Source organism: Cervus canadensis, chromosome 4, assembly GCF_019320065.1.
Source record: "Cervus canadensis isolate Bull #8, Minnesota chromosome 4, ASM1932006v1, whole genome shotgun sequence".
In the NCBI taxonomy this organism is placed as follows: domain Eukaryota; kingdom Metazoa; phylum Chordata; class Mammalia; order Artiodactyla; family Cervidae; genus Cervus; species Cervus canadensis.
Window position 1 is genome coordinate 81590946 of NC_057389.1, and position 19829 is coordinate 81610774.

A 19829-nucleotide genomic window follows, 5' to 3' on the forward strand; every position below is an offset into this window, starting at 1 on the left:
ACCTCTTTTAAATGATAATGTTTTAATTCTGTGTAAGTGTACAAAATTTTTTTTATTCCAGGTTTCATTATTCACATTAATAAAAATTGTAAACCTTCAACATATCTTTATTACTGTATACCAGTACAGTTTGTGTAAGTTGAGAGTTAAAAGGCCTATAGAAATACTGTGCTGTTAGCTGACAACAAAGAACCTCATTGTGAATTATCTTAGCCTATTTCTGTCCTTTTCCTAAGGTATTTCCCATTCACTCCCTGCTACAACTCACTGGGGTTTTTGGAGAGAGTATTAAGTAATGACAGTCCTTATTTAATTTTTTAAGAAATTTTAATTCCTTATTTTATTTCTCACTATTATTTTACTAGTTCTAAACTTACACTTATCGTAGGCATTGTGTTTGGCATAGTAACCAGAATATAGGATTTGGAATCAATCCTAGGTTTAAATGCTAGCACTGCTACTTCCTTATTATAGATTTTGGACCAAACAAAAAAATTATTTACCTTCTCTGAAACTCAGTTTCCTCAACTCTTAAGGTTGTAGGAAGACAGTGTCGGCCAACTTATTTTTATAGGAACCTCTTTCTTCAAAAGAAAACTTCAAGCAAAAGCCCATTGTTTTGTTTTGCTTTGTTTGAGCTACTTTGTTAAAATAGAGTGGGAGATTCAGAGTACTGTCACTGGGCTTTTTCTATTTTGTGTCTTTTAAAACTTGACAAGCACATGGTTAAGAATAGCCTAGGCAGTCCTCTGAAATAATAAGAGGTGGAAGTAGGATTGCTTTCACAGACATAAAGCCTTATCATAAAACTATACTAATTAAGAAATTGTTGTGTTGAAGTAGGGACAGACATTTCAACTGAGTAGAAACTGAGTCTTTGATAGGAAATTAAATACATGACAGAGATGATACTGAATGGATGAACTGGGAAAATTGATTATGTGAGAAAAAAAAAAATAACAGGTCTTTATAAAGATGAACAAAAAACATTTCCAGGTGAGTTGAAAGACCTAAACAAGAACAGAAAAATTTTTAAGCTTTTAAAAGAAAACAAAATAAATTTTTTATGCTGGACTAGGGAAGAAGTTTTTAAATGAGACACAAAAAGTTGAACTATGAAGAAGAAACCAATTATTTTTTTTAGTTAACATATAAAACTGCTTCTTAAAGAAAGCATGAAAATGAAAAATGAAGCCACAGACCTAAAGGAGAAAACATGTTATCAGCAAAAGAATATGGTCCACAATATATAAAGAAATACTATAAATCAATAAGAGATTTTTTTAAAAGGAGTAAAAGACATGAAAAGAAGAGAAAACCTAAATGACAGAAGTAAAAATTAAAACCATAGTACAGTCTTTAGAGCCTTTTCTGGTGGTGGTAGATTTGAAGTGCTTTAAAGGACCAGACCGTGGGAAGAGGAGACTGGACTGGTGCAAAGAATTTAAGAAGGCCTGCACAAGTTATTTAGAAGAAAAAAGATAATCAGGAGCAAAATAAATTGGATCAGTTTGTCCTTGATTTTTCCCTACTTAAAGGGTGTTCACTTGAAACTGTATTTTACTCAGAGATCAAAGTACTGACACCATGGGAATAAAGGTTCAGCATCCTAGATGTTTCTTTGACATCGCCATTAATAATCAACCTGCTGGAAGAGTTATCTTTGAATTATTTTCTGATGTGTGCCCCAAAACATGCGAGAACTTTCGTCGTCTTTGTACAGGTGAAAAGGGGACTGGGAAATCAACTCAGAAGCCATTGTATTATAAAAGTTGTCTCTTTCACCGAGTTGTCAAAGGTTCAAGGTGGTGACTTCAGTGAAGGAAATGGACAAGGAGGGGTATCCATTTAAGGAGGATTATTTGAAGATGAGCATTTTGCTGTTAAACACAATAAAGAATTTCCCTTCAGTGTATCCATGGGAAGGATACAAATGCCTCACAGTTCTTCATAACAACATAAGTAAGCTCATTTAGATGGGTATCATGTTGTTTTTAGCCAAGTGATTTATAGTCAAAAAGTTGTGAGAGAGAGAACACCAGAAAACAGATGCAGCTGGCAAATTATTTGCTGAGATGCAGATACTTAGTTGTGGGGAGCTAGTTTCCAAATCTAAAGAAAACAGAAAGACTACTGAAGAAATCTGACTATCTGGGCCCATCTGTATGTGGTCTTGCTCGGTTCAGTTCAGTTGCTCAGTTGTGTCCAGCTCTGCGACCCCATGGACTGCAGCACGCCAGGCCTCCCTGTCCATCACCAACTCCCAGAGTTTATTCAAACTCATGTCCATTGAGTCAGTGATGCCATCCAACCATCTCATCCTCTGTCATCCCCTTCTCCTCCCGCCTTCAATCTTTCCCAGTATCCGGGTCTTTTCAAATAAGTCAAATCTTCGCATCAGGTGGCCAAAGTATTGGAGTTTCAGCTTCAGCATCAGTCCTTCCAGTGAATATTCAGGACTGATCTCCTTTAGAATGGACTGATTAGATCTCCTTGCAGTCCAAGGGACTCTCAAGAGTCTTCTCCAACACCACAGTTCAAAAGCATCAATTCTTCAGCACTCAGCTTTCTTCACAGTCCAACTCTCACATCCATACATGATTACTGGAAAAACCATAGCCTTGACTAGACGGACCTTTGTTGACAAAGTAATGTCTCTGCTTTTTAACATGCTGTCTGGGTTGGTCATAACTTTTCTTCCAAGGAGTGAAGTGAAGTCGCTCAGTCATGTCCGACTCCTTGCGACCCCATGGACTGTAGCCCACCAGGCTTCTCCCATGGGATTTTCCAGGCAAGAGTACTGGAGTGGGTTGCCATTTCTTGAGTAAGCGTCTTTTAATTTCATGACTGCAGTCACCATCTGCAGTGACTTTGGAGTCCCCAAAAATAAAGTCTGCCACTGTCTCCTCATCTATTTGCCATGAAGTGATGGGACCAGATGCCATGATCTCAGTTTTCTGAACGTTGGGCTTTAAACCAACTTTGTCACTCTCCTCTTTCACTTTCATCAAGAGGCTCTTTAGTTCTTCTTTGCTTTCTGCCATTAAGGGTGGTGTCATCTGCATATCTGAGGTTATTGATATTTCTCCCAGCAATCTTAATTCCAGCTTGTGCTTCATGCAGCCCAGCGTTTCTCATGATGTACTCTGCATATAAGTTAAATAAGCAGGGTGACAATATACAGCCTTGATGTACTCCTTTCCAGATTTGGAACCAATCTGTTGTTCCATGTCCATTTCTAACTGTTGCTTCCTGACCTGCCTACAGATTTCTCAAGAGGCAGGTCCGGTATTCTGGTATTCCCATCTCTTGAAGAATTTTCCACAGTTTGTTGTGATCCACACAGTCCAAGGCTTTGGCATAGTCAATAAAGCAGAAATAGATGTTTTTCTGGAACTCTCTTTTTCCATGACCCAACAGACGTTGGCAATTTGATCTCTGGTTCCTCTGCCTCTTCCAAATCCAGCTTGAACATCTGGAAGTTTACAGTTCTCGTACTGTGGAAGCCTGGCTTGGAGAATTTTGAGCATTACTTTACTAGTGTGTGAGATGAGTACAGTTGTGTGGTAGTTTGAGCATTCTTTGGGATTGCCTTTCTTAGGGATTGGAATGAAAACTGACCTTTTCCAGTCCTGTGGCCACTGCTGAGTTTTCCAAATTTGCTGGCATATTGAGTGCAGCACTTTCACAGCATCATCTTTTAGGATTTAAAATAGCTCAACTGGAATCCCATCACCTCCACTAGCTTTGTTCATAGTGATGCTTCCTAAGGCCCATTTGACTTCACATTCCAGGATGTCTGGCTCTAGGTGAGTGATCATACCATAGTGATTATCTGGGTTGTGAAAATCTTTTTTGTATAGTTCTGTGTATTCTTGCCACCTCTTTTTTAATCTCTGCTTCTGTTAGGTCAATACCACTTCTGTCCTTTATTGTGCCCATCTTTGCATGAAATGTTCTCTTGGTATCTCTAATTTTCTTGAAGACATCTCTAGTCTTTCCCATTCTGTTGTTTTCCTCTATGTCTTTGCACTGATCACTGAGGAAGGCTTTTTTATCTCTCCTTGCTATTCTTTGGAACTCTGCATTCAAATGGGTATATCTTTCCTTTTCTGCTTTGCTTTTCACTTTTCTTCTCACAGCTATTTGTAAGGCCTCTTCAGACAGCCATTTTGCTTTTTTGCATTTCCTTTTCTTGGGGATGATCTTGATCCCTGTCTCCTGTACAATGTCATGAACCTCCATCCATAGTTCATCAGGCACTCTTTGTCTATCAGATCTAATCCTTTGAATCTGTTTCTCACTTCCACTGTATAATCGTAAGGGATTTGATTTGTGTCATACCTGAATGGTCTAGTGGTTTTCCGTGCTTTCTTCAATTTAAGTCTGAATTTGGCAATAAGGAGTTCATGATCTGAGCCACAGTCAGCTCCCGGTCTTGTTTTTTTTTTTCTTGGTTTTTTTTTTTTTTTTGCTGATTGTATAGAGCTTCTCCATCTTTGGCTGCAAAGAATATAATCAGTCTGATTTTGGTATTGACCATCTGGTGAGGTCCATGTGTAGAGTCTTCTCTTGTGTTGTTGGAAGAGAGTGGTCTTGCTAAGAAAGACAAAAAGAAAAGGCATAAATCATCCTTTTCCTCTTCTTCACCCAGCAATTCAGATAGATTGAAGCAATTCTCAGTCCTCTTCTGATTCTGAAAGTGCTTCTGAAGAGAAATAAAAAAAAGAAAGAAAGAAGAAACATAGGAAAATTCTCATAAACACAAGAAAGAGAAGAAGCAAAAGAAAAGCAAGAAAAGTGCATCTAGTGAAAGTGAGGCTGAAAATCTTGAATCACCACCCCAGTCTACTGTCTACCCAGAAGAAATCCCTTCAGTACCTGAAAACAGATTCCTAATGAGAAGAAAATTCTCCTAAAGCTGATGAAAAAGAAAGAAAGAACAGGAAGAAAGGGAGAGAATGTAATCTACCTAACTCCCAGCCTGCTTCATACCAGAGGTGACTTTTAGTTACTAAGTCTGGCAGGTAAATTAAAGGAACCAAGACATTAAAGAACCAAGGCATTATTGAACTCCTTGATCCAGATCAAGGGATTGTTTCAGATATAGCAAGACTTCTCCACATTGGAGGCAGGCGATGCAGAGAGCTCAGAGAATGAGAGTATCAAGTGGTGAAAGATGGATTAAAGGGGATAAGAGTGAGTTATATGAAATAACAGAAAATCAAAGAAGCCCAGTTAGAGTAAAAGAGAAAAATAACTGATCATAGGCCATGTGTCTGAGAGTCCAAACAGGAAAAGTAAAAAGGAAAACAAAGTTAAAGACCAGAAATCTAACATCAAAGAGAGAGAAATCAGAAGAAATTGAGAAAAAGATGATAAATATAAAAGAAGGTAAAGAAAAGTGCCATATCGAGAAGGAGTAATAGCAAAGAGAAATCCAAGAGTAAGGAAAGAGACACAAAGCATAATAGACATGAAGAGGATGAAGTCAAGCAAAAGGGATCATGAGAATATTAAAGAAAAATCTGATTCTAAAGGAAAAGATCAGGAAAGAAGTAAAGAGAAGTCTAAACAGAATTCAAAAGCAATGAGCATGATCATAATAAAAATCAGGACAAGGACAGACGTGCACAGGTAGGAGTAGAGAATGTGATATAACTAAAGGCAAAAACAGTACAACTGTAGAACAAAGGAATGTAGCAGAAGTAGGGACAGGAGCAGAAGCCATGGCGAGACCGCAGCAGAAGCAAGGATGTGATACGAGAACAGGAGTAGAGAAGACGAAGGTCATGGAGTTGAGAGAAAAGAGCAACACCTTGGAAGATCAAGAAGTAAAGATAGGAGAAGGAGGAGAGATACAGGGAGCTCCAAGAGAGAAGAAAGTCAAAGCAGAAACAAAGAAAATTACAGAAACCAAGAAAGTAGAAGTAGCTCAAATACTAACAGGGGAAAAAAGCTGATAGAGATCAAAGTCGATTCTCAAAAGTGAAACAAAGTAATCAGGACAATGAACTAAAGTTCTCCACTTTGAAAAATAAGGAGGATGAGAAGACCAGATCCTCAGTGGAAAAAGAAAACCAAAAATCAAAGGGTCAAGAAAATGACCACACACATGATAAAAATAAAAAAAATTGATCATGAATCAAGCCCTGGAACAGAGAAGACAAAAGTGTATGAGTGAGTTATATAAACTTCTTATTTCCATTCTGTCTAAGATTTTAAGTTTTAGAGACTTTCTGATGAATCTCCTTTATGTTGTTTTCTTCTTTTCATTGTTTTGGAGCTATGCTTGTCTTCTTTTTTCCAGTGTGGACTTTATTGAATTGATCTTTTGATAATCTGCAACCTGGATAATTTGTACTGCTAAAGTTTTAATAAACTTAAATGAGAAAAACAAAAAACCATAGTACAGCTTTATTCCATACCTGTCATATTGACCAAAATCACATCTGCCAATACCAAGTGTTCAACATGGTGTAGAGCATTTGGAAATCTTTACACAGCTTTGGTAAATGTGGACTGGACAACCAATTGGGAAAGCAACCTGGGAATATTCTGCATCTTTGAAAGTGTGGATATCCCAAGACATCCCATTCTCAAGTGTATACCACAGAAAAACTTTTACATCTGTGAAGAACGCCACGTTATAAAGGCCATATAAGTTTCATGGCACTCTCATTTGTTACAGTGAAAAGGAAATTAAAGTAACTCAACAACCATCAGTCACATTATTAAAACTGTGGCATAATTATGCAGCAGAATTCCATACAGTGGTCAAAAAGTACTATACATATCAGCAAGGGTAAACCTCAGACAGAAAAGTTAAGGAAATCAGCAAGTTAAAATAAGAACATAAATAATGTGAAGATATAAATGTTTAAAAATATGTAACTTAAAAATTCAAACATATATGCCTAGATAATTGGAATATACAGTAAAAATATAAGGAGATCTTGAAAAGTATTCATAGTGTGCTTATATGTATTCGTCAAGCTTATTAAAGTGAGTGGTGATTATTATTTTATTCACTTTTTGTATGTGAAATATGTAAATATTTCAAACGGAATGCTACCCCTGGTCATAAGGCTGTTTCTAGTGCTTAAAATCTTGCTTACTTTTGTATAATTTATAGGAACACTTTGATAATTACGTTATCTATTTAATAAGTGTTACAAAGTAAATGAAGGAAAATACTTAGAGCAATGTTTCTCAACTTTAGCCTGCATCAGAATCACCTGTTGGACTTCTTAAAACACAGCCCGCCGGGCCCTGTCTTTACAGTGATTCAGTAGGGCTAGGGTGAGGCCCAAGAATTTGCATTTCTAACAGCTTTTCAGGTGATGCTGCTGCTGTTCCAGTCCAGGTACTACACTTTGAGAACCATACCCTCAGGGGTTTTTGTAGTATATATGACAGTTCTGTAAATTTGCCGAGACTGAGGAACTATCCTGCTTGGCATTCTCTTCCACCTAACATGCTCATCCCCGCAGGTCATGACAGTTTCACCAGTGTGGGCAAAGGGAGCATCAGTATCATTCTGAGACTGCCTTATAAACCTGACAAATTGTTCCCCTTACAAAGATGCCCAGGAGATGGTTTATTGCAGTGGCAGGGTGTCTGAGGAACTGTTTTAAAATACCCTTACAAATTGCCTCTTTAGAACTAATCACTGAAATATGAGTATGAGTTGCCACTGAGAGTATTTCTCTTTCCTTCGTACCTTCTCAAAACCCATTACATAAAGTGGCAAATGCCTCTGTCTGTTGGAGGTTTATAATCTTTGTCAAAGTAGTTTGTGCATTGATTTCTTTATACAGTAACTTTTTTATAGTTCTAGAGATGCTCTTTTATATGGGTTTGTTTTATTATACATTCTCATTTTTTTTTCATTTCTTTGTCACTTCGTTTATCAGGTTACTAATTATAATCATAAGCATTTACTTAAAGACTCACTATTTTAAGAGGTAGTCTTGTCAATAGTTTGCTTATGGAGCCCTTTGGCAGTAAGACAGTAACACTGCTAACTTCTTTATTCCCCCCCCCCCCTTTTTTTAAGGCAGGAGCCACTTGATTGTTAACTGAGTTTTAAAGTAATTTTAAATTAGTAGAAAATCATTGTTTTTAATGAAAATTCATATTACATCATGATACCCTTTAAATCACATGGATCTCATTCAGTCTTAGTGTAGCTATAATTACCTTTTTTCCTGGGCAAAACTAGCCTAGAATTATCCTATAATATATACTGAGTGTTTCTGAAACCTTTTCTGTTCTTCATCAGCTACATTTTGAGGTAAAAAGCAATTTTTTAAAAAATTTTCTAAAATAAGTAGGTCAAAATAATATTGCCAATAAAAATATTTAAAACTATATATAATTTTATATACCCATATATATACACAATTATACCCATGTCCTATAGCTCCTTTCCATATATATATAATGCCATAATATTAAATTAATTAATAATTTAAAACCATCAGTATTAACTCAACCTTTTAAAAACAAACCATCCAAAACATGAAGCCAAAACTATAATTTTTATCAGTGATTTTTAAAGTAATACAAATCTCATGGCAGTATTTAACTGGATAACCGTGATATTTGGAAATGTTTTCATTTAGTAGCTAAAGACATACTGTTGGGAAAACAGCTGTTCTTCCTGCCACACTAAAAACAGTTACAATGATACAAAGAAAAATATTATAAAAAATTAAATGCACTTCTTGTCAGCAAATTCTGGTGGAAGACATGCAAAAAACATTGCTAACAGTTCAAAGAAATGACAGAGGGAGAGTGTCTTGATTGAAACTAAAGATATTTGTAATAAGCTTCCGATGATTGCATTTTGCTAAATCAGTTTCAATTATGGAAGTTCACGAAGAACTTATTTTCTCTGAGCCAAAAGAAAGATGTTCTAGAGAAGACATATTTTTCAGTAATGTTATTTCTTTATAATACAGGATGTTTTATGGAAACATAAAGTATTACTCCTAACTAAATAGCTACTTTGATTATAATTTACAAAGGATGTAGGATGACTGATAGATGTGAAATTTCTTTACTCAATCATTCAAGAGAAAGTTAATACAATAATGAAGTTGAAAGCATAAGTACAGAGAATACCTCAGGATGTTACTGTTAATGTTATACAAATAAAACCTTTTAATAAGATTGTGCAAAAGTTTGTGATGAGAAAAGGAATAACTGACAGTATTTTGTATCATCAAGAAGCTACCAGTCATCTTGTAGCTTAGTCCTTTTAAAAATCAAAAAACTATAAAATTTGAAGTTACTTCTTGGTTTTCTTTTACCAGAAAAGCAAAACAAAATTATGCTGTGTAGTTAGTGGCCGCCTTGCTACCTAACACTTAGTTTTAAAAAACAAAAATAAGTATTTTTTATCTGTCTCCTAAAGGTAAATGGCTGTTTATAATTCTGAGTTTAAAAAAATCTTATTTTTTGAAACTTGTACATGAATAGAACATTTTTGAAATGATTGTGAACTTTACATGGGTAGGCTTATTGCTTTTGTTCCCAAGTTATCCAGTCTTTAGGACAGTGGCACATGGTCAACTCTTGATAAGTACTTGAATTAATCTGTAACCAAAAATGATTTAGGTATATCACCTATAAAAACTTAAGTGTGACCCCACAGCACATAAAAACTTAATTCAAAATGAATCTAAGATCCACAGATAAGGGTAAAACCATAAAGCTCTCTGAAGAAAACATAGAGGTAACTCTTCATGATCTTGAATTTGACAACGTATTCTTAAATATGGCACCAAACGCACAGGCAGCAAAACCAAACAGTAGACAAGTTTGACCTCATCACAACTAAAAACTTTTGTGCATCCAAGGACATTATCAAGAAAGTAGAAAGAAAACCTACCAGATGGAAGAAAACCTTTTCACATCATGTATGTGATAAGTCCTAATATCCAAAATGTGTATAAAATTCCAAAGAAACAAAGAGACAACTCGATTTTAAAAGGGGCAAAGAACTTGAATAAACATTTCTCCAAGAAGATATAAAGATAACTAATGAGCACATTAAAAAACTCTCAGTATCATTTGTCATTCAGTTTAGTCACTCAATCGTGTCTGACTCTTTGCGACCCCATGGACTGCAGCACACCAGGCCTCCCTGTCCATCACCAACTCCCACAGTTTACCCAAACTCATGTTCATTGAGTTGGTGATGCCATCCAACCATCTCATCCTCTGTCATCCCCTTCACCTCCCACCTTCTCTTTCCCAGCAGCAGGGTCTTTTCAAATGAGTCAGTTCTTCGCATCAGGTGGCCAAAGTATTGGAGTTTCAGCATCAGTCCTTCCAATGAACACACTAGATTCCAGTGAATCTAGGTTGGTCATAACTTTTCTTCCAAGGAATAAGTGTCTTTTAATTTCATGGCTGCAATCACCATCTGCAGTGATTTTGAAGCCCAAGAAAATAAAGTCTGCCACTGTTTCCGTTGTTTCCCCATCTATTTGCCATGAAGTGATGGGACTGGATGCCATGATCTTAGTTTTCTGAATGCTGAGCTTTAAGCCAACTTTTTCCCTCTCCTCTTTCACTTTCATCAAGAGGCTCTTTAGTTCTTCACTTGGGCAATGCAAAATCAAAGCTACAGTGTGAGATACCATTTTATACTACTAGCTTGTATGTAATTAAGTAAACAAACAAGAAATAACAAGTGTTGCTGAGGATGTAGAGAAACTGGAGCCTTTGCATTGCTGGTGAGAGTGTGAAATGATGCAGCTGCTATGGGAAACAGTTTGGTGGTTACTCAAAAGGTTAAACAAGGAATTACTCTATATCCAACAATTTTACTCCTAGTCATATACCCAAAGAAATTAAAAGCGGGGAGTCAAAGAGATGTTTTTAGGCCAGTGTTTGTTTCAGCATTACAGTAGCCAAAGGTAGAAACAACCTAATTATGTATCAACAGATGAATGGATAAACAAAATATTGTAAATACATAGAATGGAATATTATTCAGCCATAAAAAGGAGAGTTAGTTCTAATAGATGCTGTAACATGGATGAACCTAGAAGACATTATGCTAAATGAAATAAGCCAGGTCCTGGAGGGAGGAAAGAATGGGTAGTTATTACTTAGAGAATTTCTGTTTAGGGTGATGAGAAAGTTTTTTGGAAATAGATAGTGGAGTTGGTTGTACAACATTGTGAATGTGATTAATGCCATTGAATTGTGCATTTTAAAATGGCCAGAATGACAAACTATTTTATTTATCTTTTATGTGTACCCAACCTTGGGAATAGGATTTTCAGTGTGTTTTAAAATGTTATTAAAAAAAAGAAATTAATTGGATTTGGGGACATATTTGTTAAGCACATTGAATTGCAACTCTGCACGAAGTTGCGAGAATAGCTGATGGAATTCTAAACTGTAGCCAACAATGCATGTCTTCAATTTGGACTTCTGATCAGGTTTTAATGGCTGTTATCAATATTTATATAATTGAGGGTATCACTGTATTGTTATGATTTTTATGAAGGGTTAAGTATATTCCATCATCTTTCTCTTACTAAAATCAAAAGTTTTAATGTCATAAAATTACAAAAGTTTAGAACTTTTCAGCTGTTTAATTTTATCTTCTATTTTTATATGTCTAACCATAAGTAATATGATTTATATAATATGTGTAATTTTTATAAGTATGTATGTATTGCTCAAGAATTTTTACTGATAAGAGTACACAATTTTAAAATGTTTGGAATCTGTCCACTAGGATATTGTCATTTAAAAACCATTTTGTGAATAGCATATCTTTAAAGTTGTATTTTTTATGTGTTTTAGGCTGCTGGTCTTGGGCGTATGAAGCCAAACACACTTGTCCTTGGATTTAAGAAAGATTGGTTGCAAGCAGACATGAGGGATGTAGATATGTATATAAACTTATTTCAGTAAGTATCCTTCTAATTCAGTAATTTAGTTGATTGAGAAAGTACTGATTTTGAAAACTTGCACTGGTTTTTGAAGTTTGTTCTTACATAGTCTCTTCTAGTAAAAGGATAAGAATGAAAATAATCACTTGGAAATTATTTCTACTTCCTTTTTAAAATGCACTTAATATGTTTGGTTTTCTACACCTTTGAGTTTACTGTTCACTTTTCAGTGGTACTGCCAATGAAGTTTATAAGATAGCTTAGTTTTGATTTACATCAATTTACAGGTTGTCTAATGAGTTCTTATCCTTTTGTTACTTTGTCTTTCTGATATTACTCTAGCCATGTTGTTATTAATTTTTGCATATATATCTGTTTACTATATTACAAATATGTTTTGAAACTGAATTATTTAATAAAAAGAATAAAATTTTTTATTTTGTCAGATTTTTTTTTTCCATTTATTTTTATTAGTTGGAGGCTAATTACTTTACAATATTGTAGTGATTTTTGTCATACATTGACATGAATCAGCCATGGAGTTACATGTATTCCCCATCCTGATCCCCCCTCCCACCTCCCTCTCCACCCGATTCCTCTGGGTCTTCCCAGTGCACCAGGCCGGAGCACTTGTCTCATGCATCCCACCTGGGTTGGTGATCTGTTTCACCATAGATAGTATACATGCTGTTCTTTTGAAATATCCCACCCTCACATTCTCCCACAGAGTTCAAAAGTCTGTTCTGTATTTCTGTGTCTCTTTTTCTGTTTTGCATATAGGGTTATCGTTACCATCTTTCTAATTTCCATATATATGTGTTAGTATGCTGTAATGTTCTTTATCTTTCTGGCTTACTTCACTCTGTATAATGGGCTCCAGTTTCATCCATCTCATTAGAACTGATTCAAATGAATTCTTTTTAATGGCTGAGTAATATTCCATGGTGTATATGTACCACAGCTTCCTTATCCATTCATCTGCTGATGGGCATCTAGGTTGCTTCCATGTCCTCGCTATTATAAATAGTGCTGTGATGAACATTGGGGTTCATGTGTCTCTTAAAAGCACTTTCTTTTTCTATAATAGTATTCCTAGTATTTATTTAGCAAATCTGTTTGTCTCGTCCACATGAGCATAAGGATTCCCTCTCCCTACATCATAGTTGATTGAAGAGTAGCTGCTTCTTGTCATAGCTGCTGATGAAATAGAACAGTTCACTGTTTCTTCATAAAAATTTTCATTTTAAAGAAAAATTTATATCTGGCAAAATAACTCTTAAGACCAGATTCACATCCTATTTCCCTGTGAATTTTTGTCTGTTTATCCTTAACTAACTGGAGCTGTTTCCCTTCCCAGAGCTCCTATTGTGTCTATTGATAGAACCATATAATTATTTGCCTGTGTCACATATGATATTTTTGTTTTTGTAGCTGCCTTGAAACATTTATGTGGAAGTACCCAGATCTTATACTTTATTTTTATAAATCTCTTTGTATTGATTATTAAAACATGCTGTAGATAAGATTTCCCAAGTAACTGTTAAGTGGTTTTAGTAAAATTCAAGCTCTGCTGGTTTGTCAGAGGTTGTGACTGCTCTTTGGGTTTGTTACTTGTTTATAAACAGCATTTCATTCTCCTTTCCTTATCCTGTGGTCTGTACTTTGTGTACATAGGGATCAGGGAAAGAAGGACAGTATGAAAGAAATAATCCATCATGTGGGCCTTGAGCCAGGGAGTATGCTTTTTTTCTTTGAAGATGTAAGACCAGTGAGATGGAGTAGTTATCCTAGAAGACAGAAAAAGGGACATTTTTGCAAATAATCATTCATTATTTGCTGTGTTTGTAATAACGGGAGCACTGAAAGAAGGGAGTCTTACCTGACACTGATCTTGCAGGAACTGAAGTGAATTTTTGCTCTGAAAGTCAGATATTATATGTCAGGCAACAGTTTAAAAATAGGTCAAATATTGCCCTCTGGTTTCTGGAACTATAGAAGTTGATGGCTGTTTGAAAGCAGTGATACTGCTTACTCTTTTATCTTGAGACACTTATGTTCTGACTATGATTTGAAATACCTGGAACAGTTGAGGTATACTTTATTTACTTTGTATGTATTAACAGTATGGAGGGTGTGAAACTGCAAATCAATTTCTATAGCTTAAAGAAATTATATAGATTATAGAAATTTCTATATGTTATAGCAAAAACATTCAGCTGTTTTAATCTGAAGTAAACTTAGAGCTATATTCCTTGAATTTTCTTAAAGGAAATAGATTTTGGTTCAATTACTTTATTAACTATTTAAAAAAATACTTGTAGTTATTTCTTTTCTAATAATTAATTAGATCTTTGACAGTAGAGCTGAGAATGTCTATCAATTTTTTCTCCAGTGAATCTCTTTTGACCTTGTTTAAAATTCAACCAAGGAGAAATGAGGTCAAAATTGTCTCCCTGTGATTTAAAACAACAATGACAAGAGACCTTTTACAATGACATATTTATCAATAAGAGCAAAAATTTGATCATTTCATTAGTTTTCTTTTTGTTATGTCTAGTTATATAGGTTACCATATCATTTTTATATGCATATTATAAATATTGGTTACTTGTGTAATTAAAGATAATAACTAGAGAAAAGCCAGCTGCCATTGGGATTCCCTCATAGTTCAGTTGGTAAAGAATCCACCTGCAATATAGAGACCCCGGTTCAATTCCTGGGTCGGGAAGATGCCCTGGAGAATGAATAGGCTACCCACTCCAGTATTCTTGGGCTTCCCTTGTGGCTCAGCTGGTAAAGAATCCCCCTGCAATGTGGGAGACCTGGGTTTGATCCCTGCGTTGGGAAGATCCCCTGGAGAAGGGAAAGGCTACCCACTCCAGTATTCTGGCCTGGAGAATTCCATGGACTATATAGTCCATGGGGTCACAAAGAGTCGGACACGACTGAATGACTTTCACTTTCACTCCAGGGAACAATCAGTTTTGCCATTAGAAATTTTTTCAGTAGCTTTAACAGCTTAGGTCTACATGATTTATGATGTTAACAAAGTTTTCAGAATTTAAGTCTGGTTTTAGAGTTGTCTTTGAGGTTTTAATGTATTTTACCTGTATATAAGATGCTCCTGTTTTTGTTTTTAAAAAATTAAAAGGGCATATCAATACATGTCTGCAAATGCATATATAATCTTAGGACCACTTTTAAACCAGTTTTGTAAAAGCTTTTAAATTACTTGAAAAATACCCTTCTCCTTTCATAAGTGATAAGGGATCCCTTCATACTATATAACCTGGTCTCATTCTCAGAAGCTGTCCTCTTTGCCTTCACATATTTCTCTTGGCTTTAAATGTATAAACCTAAATTATATATGATGGGATTACTGAAAGTTTTTTTTTCCCCCATAATTTTAGTTTGTTTCTGATAGATTGAACTATAGTTACTGCTTTAGACCACTACTGTAGGTAAAATGTCAATACTATAAAGAGCTATACTTAAGAAGATTTTAGAGGTATTACACAAAAAGGGGATGGGAAACAGTATAGGTTTTGAAAGTAACATATGATATCACCATAATTTTCAAAGCATATTTGAAAAATCAGATATTTAAACCTGAAAGTAATTTTAGAGATTGTCAACTATTGCCTTCATTTTATAGAGAAGGAGACTGAAATTTTTGTGATTTAAAAAATTGCTATTCTTTTCATGTTACAGTGATGCTTTTGATATACAATATGGAGTAGTAGTTATCCGCCTACAGGAAGGTCTGGATATATCTCATCTTCAAGGACAAGGTAAATCTTGTTTGAGATAAGATATATGTATATATTAATGTATACTTAAGATATATTCTTAAGTCTATCTTAAGAAATTACTTTGTTAGAAAAACATCCTTCAGTACTTTTAATATTTACCATCTAATCTGTGTCATATACTTATTATATGTCATTTAAAGATCTGTTTGGCACCACCAGAGTTTGTATTTTCTCTTTGTACCAATCTGGATAAAAGCTAGTAATTATTAATAGAATACAATTCAAATTGTAAGTTTAAGAGAAACAAATGTTAGCTATGATTGTAGTTCGGCCAGATTTATAAAAATACATGATAAATAAAATAATCAGAGGAAAACATTTTAGACCTTTTCATGTTTATGAAAAGTATACTTTGTATATAGAGGCATATTATTAATGAAAGACTTTTTCTTCAGAGAAGACCCTATAAATATTTCTTAAACTTTCTCATTTTGAAATAATTGTAGATTCACAAAAATATGTGCACCCTTCATCCACTTTCCCCTAATAGTAACATCTTATACTCCATTTTATCTTCAGTCAACATCAAAACCAGGATATTGACATTGGGACAATTTGCATACCTTACTCAGATTTCACCACTTTTATATACACGTTTGTGCACACAAGCACATGTGTAGTTCTGGTTTCACTCGTCACGTTTGTTTCTTGTAAGATACAGAGCTGTTCCATCACCACAAAGATCTCTTGTACAACTGCTTTACACCTTCTATCATATTCTTTCCCTAGTCTTTAACCCCTGACACCCTAATCTCCTCTCAAGCTATATAATTTTTCAAGCATTAAAAATTTTTTTCATTAAACTTAAAACCTGTTAAAGTATACTTAGCATTTTTACCAACTTTATAAAAATTATGGAAAATTCTATACCCTCTAATGCTTTCCTGCGTAGTTTAAAAAATACTATAAGCTTAAGAAAATTTGCATATCTAATATTTACCCTTATCAATTAATTAACGAGCTCACCAAAATTAGCTAAGCCTAAATAGCTGAGAGCCATGTAATGAACTTTTGTCTTCTGTTTATGTATTTAAACTGTTTTAATCCTCCCACTCCCCCCACCATTTTAAGGGTATTGTGCAGTTCTGAAAGGAATGCTTTGAGGTCTTTATCCATGTAACACAAAAGTATGGCCTGCTGAAAATGCATTTTCTTACTCCGGAGTAGGCCTTGCAAAATACTATTTTCATTCTCTCTTGCTCTCACCGTAATTTTGATTTAGGATACCTGTTAACTCTGCATGATTATTACTAGTGTTCCATTTCACTCTCAAAAATATCAGTTTGGCTAATAAATTATATATTCAAGTGTTAATAATCATTATGAGGATTGTTTTGAAACCCTTGTTATTTTTCATTAAGATCTGGAAACAGGAATTTGCTTTAGCACAGGGCTTAAGAGCACAAGCTGTGGAGTCAGATATGCTTTAATAATTTCAAGCCTTTTCTCTTAGTAGTTTTGTAGCCAGGCCAAATTTGCTGGCTTTTGAGCCTCAGTTTTCTCATCTTTATTGATAGGATTATTGTGAAGATTAAATAGGAGATACTGACTGATACCCTCTTAGCACAGTGCCAGCACCTAGGCTTATATACTTCCTGTTTTTATTTCTCTTTTGCATGCATATCAGTGATGAGGACTATGGATAGAGGATCAATTTCATATCATGTTTGTCTTTATGATAAATATTTTATTGTGGAAGCTAAATGTTTGCTAACCCCTTCCTGAAAAGCAGAAAATGAAAAAAGAACTTTAAAAATAAAGAGATAGCACGTTTACCATGAGCTAAGGAAAAAACTCTATTCCTTAGTTGTAGTTCTACAGTCATGGGTATAATTTTTGACTGTTGTCTATCATCTTATATGTATATCAACATTTCTCACATTCTACATTTTTTTACATGTGTAAATGACTTTGAAATTAGAGTTGATTCACATTTTATACATCATTCTTTTGTCTACCATATTATGTTCTATAAAACTCACTCATTACTGATTCTCATCACCTAATTAAAATGTCTGACGGTTGTGGCTGAATATAATTTAGTTGAATGGTCATTTCAAAATGGATTATCACATATATAAATTATAAAAGAAATAATTTATTATGAACTCATCATTATCTCATAATAAACTCTGCCTAACATTGTCATTAAATTGATGTTACACTGTGATGCCCTCTTTGATTGAAAGATTTAGAAAACATTTTGAATACTTTTATGTCTACAGAAGAATTACTGTCATCGCAAGAGAAATCTCCTGGAGTAAAGGATGTGGTACTAAGTGTGGAGTATAGTAAAAAATCAGATTTAGATACTTCTAAACCATCCAGTGAGAAATCCATTACACATAAAGGTAATTTTTATTAAACAAGAAATTTTATTAATGGTTTAATTTTAGAAGAAATGGTTTTTATTATATGGAATGTCTGACAAAGTAACTATTTTTCAAATATGTACTTTTCATTTCTACTTGCTCAGGTGAAAGTTATGCCTTTCAAAAATGGCTCCAAATAATTATTTTTAAGGCATTGAGTAGCTCATAGAATAGAAACCATGCAAGTTAATTAAATACTAATATGCTCTTGAATGTTTTAGTTTATACTTAATTTTACTTTGAAGCATAGGTTAAAGCTGAGTTTGGAAAGAAACTTGGTAGTTTTGGAGTAATGTGTATACAGTATATGATAACACTGAAAGGAATGAGGCTTATAAGATTAGTTTATCTGATTTTTTTGGTTAATCAAGATATTTTAATACCAGAGGTTTTGTTTATGTACTGAGATAGCCAGAATATTTATACATCTATTGTACCTAGTATTGTTCAGGTAAAACAGTGTAATAAAAAATCAGTTTAATCTCCTCCCAAGAAACAAGCTATTTATGTTTAGTTGCTGAACTCTCTGAGTCATAACTATAGACATAAATACCCCTGGTGGCTAAGCCAGGGTGTAAGCCACCAAAAAAAACCTTCCAAATCTCCTGAGACTTCAGGATGATTCCATCCGTAAATCTCTGTCATGTCTATGAGAAGGAAAAAGGAATGACTTCCAAATCTTACTCTCCCACCCTCACTCTCCTACCTCTGTTCAGTCTAGTATCTCCATCTGTTCTACTCCCAGCTGACATGCAACAAGAAAAATCTGCACTGTAAATCATCAAACCATATCATATTTTTGATTCCTATAAAATAATTACCATTCTTTTTCTGAAATTGATTACCATGGAAATTTGATAACCTAACTCTGAAATCTCTTCTAGATCATTTAGAAGCATTAATGCTGCTTTTTCTTTCCTCCTTATTTGTTTGCTTAGAGTAGTGATAGTTGATAGTTCAGTTGTGACCCATTTTCCGTATCAGTTCTTTGCTGGCTTTTTTTTTTTTTTCCTGTTTCACCTCAAAATTTTATAAACTGATTCTGCTAACTCTTAAACGTTCCTGCATTTATTTTTAGTTTATGGTATACATTCTTTCATTTTCTCTTATTTTTTGTTGTTGTTCCCCTTTTCTCTTGCTTCAAAACAGATCTTTTCTTTATGGGAATCTGTTAGGAATTAATAGGTAAAGCTGTGACAGGAGAAGTAATATTTATCAGTCATCTACTGTTCCTTTCACACTGTAGTAGATGTTATCCTTACATTAGCTCATTAATGTGTGTCATAATCTTATGAAAGTCATCATTTTTATAGAGTAGGGAACTAGGTCAGTACATTTCTGCTCATCTTTTTCTTTTGAAAAGTTTATATAAAAAGCCTGCAGAATTATAAACATTCTGTTATTGTTATTATATTTTGTATGTCTATCTTATTGAGGCCTGCTGTATGCAGAGGGACAGAAAGAGTACCCTTTGAATACAGGTTTTATGATAGGCACTGAGCTCAGTGCATTAACGCTTGCAATATAACAACCTTAAGAGGTAGGTATTGTTCAACCTTTTAACAAATGAGGAAAGTGAGGCATTAAGTAATTACTTCAAGGTCACACCACTAGAAAAAGGTTTAGAGGTAATCTTGGAATACTGGGAGTCTGACTCAAGAGCCCGTCACTGTAGTGTACTCTTCTTTCCTGTCCAAGTTGGGAATTTTATGTGCCTTAAACAA

The 19829-nt window shown here is 34.6% G+C and overlaps 1 protein-coding gene and 1 pseudogene across 2 annotated transcripts in view; both read left to right on the forward strand.

Annotated features, from left to right (window-relative positions):
- Positions 1 to 19829, forward strand: part of SLC12A2 (solute carrier family 12 member 2) — a 104822-nt gene that overhangs the window by 72562 nt on the left and 12431 nt on the right. For both annotated transcript variants that reach the window (XM_043465959.1, XM_043465960.1), the window contains exons 18-20: positions 11833 to 11939; positions 15633 to 15712; positions 17959 to 18084. In XM_043465959.1, coding sequence (XP_043321894.1) covers positions 11833 to 11939; positions 15633 to 15712; positions 17959 to 18084 — 313 coding nt within the window. The remainder of the gene's footprint in view (positions 1 to 11832; positions 11940 to 15632; positions 15713 to 17958; positions 18085 to 19829) is intronic.
- LOC122440122 lies at positions 9 to 6810 on the forward strand (annotated as a pseudogene).